Source organism: Plasmodium reichenowi, chromosome 13 (assembly GCF_001601855.1).
Source record: "Plasmodium reichenowi strain SY57 chromosome 13, whole genome shotgun sequence".
Classification (NCBI taxonomy): Eukaryota; Apicomplexa; class Aconoidasida; order Haemosporida; family Plasmodiidae; genus Plasmodium; species Plasmodium reichenowi.
In genome coordinates, this window is record NC_033658.1 from 1,085,579 (window position 1) to 1,087,309 (window position 1,731).

At 18.3% G+C, this 1,731-nt stretch overlaps 1 protein-coding gene across 1 annotated transcript; it reads left to right on the forward strand.

Moving 5' to 3' along the window:
* Window positions 1-808: 808 nt before the first annotated feature.
* On the forward strand, window positions 809-1,567 carry PRSY57_1326200 (ribonuclease P protein subunit RPR2, putative; the record flags this gene model as incomplete). The annotated part of the gene is made up of 1 exon (XM_012909198.2): window positions 809-1,567. The coding sequence occupies one exon, from the start codon at window positions 809-811 to the stop codon at window positions 1,565-1,567; it is 759 nt and encodes a 252-aa protein (XP_012764652.2).
* Between the last annotated feature and the right edge of the window lie 164 nt (window positions 1,568-1,731).

The window sequence follows — 1,731 nt, forward strand, 5'->3', positions numbered from 1 at the left end:
TTGAAGTTTTATGAAGTATACTTTATTTCATCCAAATTATATATATGTTATGGTATTTATAAAATATTATGTAATAATCTACCCAATAATGGAATTTGAATAATTTTCAGGAGAAATTATATAAATTCAATATTGTATGGAGACATTTTAATTAATTCGTTTTTTTGCTTTTTTGTTTTTTTTGTTTTTTTTTATTCATGCAAGTATTTATTTAGTTAATTTTAATATAATATTCATAAAAATATATTCGACAATTTTTTTTCTATAATTCTCATATATATATTATATATATAATATATATTTTAAAAGTCTCCAATTTTATTTTATCATTTCTTAAAAGGTATTAAACCAAAATAAAAGTATAAATTAAAATGTACTTATAAAAAAAAAGAAACTTGATCAAATTAAATCCGTTGTAAGGAAATATAATATAAAATATATATATACTAATAAGTATATATAATAAAGAATAATATATATGGTAATATAGAGAAAATAAAAAGCAAAAAAAATTAAATAAATAAATAATAAAAATTCGTTCAGTTAAAATATTGCATGTTATATACAATGGATTCAATTTATTAAAATATAGATGTTTTTTTTTTTTTTCGTTTTTTTTTTTATTTTATGTAAATAATGAAATAGATTGAATACAAAATTTTAGAAATATAATATATATTATAAGAAAATAAATGAATAAATAAATAGGGAAATATATATATATATATATATATATATATATAATTATGGTAATTTTTTTTTTTTTCCCAACATGATATTGTACATTTAATTATAATTAAAACAAAATATGAGTAACATAAACGGCGAAACATGGAACAATACTGATGAATTAAAACGAAAATTAAGTGAAATATATGATAGTGAGAAAGATAAAAATGACGAATTAAAAAATACATCCAAAGTTTTAAAAAATAGTTCTGTAGAAGTATGTAATACTGGTAAAGGAAATAATGATACTTGTAATAATTTTTATGAAGAACATATGAACAATAATGAAGTGAAAAATTGTGTAGTACAAAATAATGAGTTAATTGAAAAGTCGGAAAACAAAGAACCATGCATAAATGAATCAAATCAAAAAAAGAAAAAGAAAAAGAACAATAAAAAAAAATATAATAATATGGAAATGGGAAAGCCATTAAAACAAATGGTTAGAATAAATTATTTATTACAAGCATCCTTCTTAATGAATAACATGAATCCCAATATATCTAGGGAATATATTAAAACAATGAGAAGACTATCTAACAAGTTTTTAATAAAATATGATAGTAAATTTAAAAAGTTATTTTGTAAAAAGTGCAATTCAGTTCTTATTCCAAGTGAAACATGTAATGTTTCTGTAAATCCATTGAATTTACAAAAAAAACATAAGCAAATAAATAATAATTATGACACTAGGGAACTTACAAAGGAATCAACAAATACTAATAATATGAAGCCAAGAGATGAATATTTAGTTTCATATAAATGTAAACATTGTCAACATTATACCAAGCTTGTATATGAATATAATTTAAATATATGTCAAAATCAAGAAAATTAATTCCAAAAATGGATTTATAAATAAATAAATGAGTAATATATATGGGTTTATAATAAAATATATAAATACAGTTCCTTAGAAAATTAAACAAAATAATAATTATATGTGAAAATTCAGAATAAATAATATTATACATATTTTTATTCCCCCCTTTTTTTTTTTTT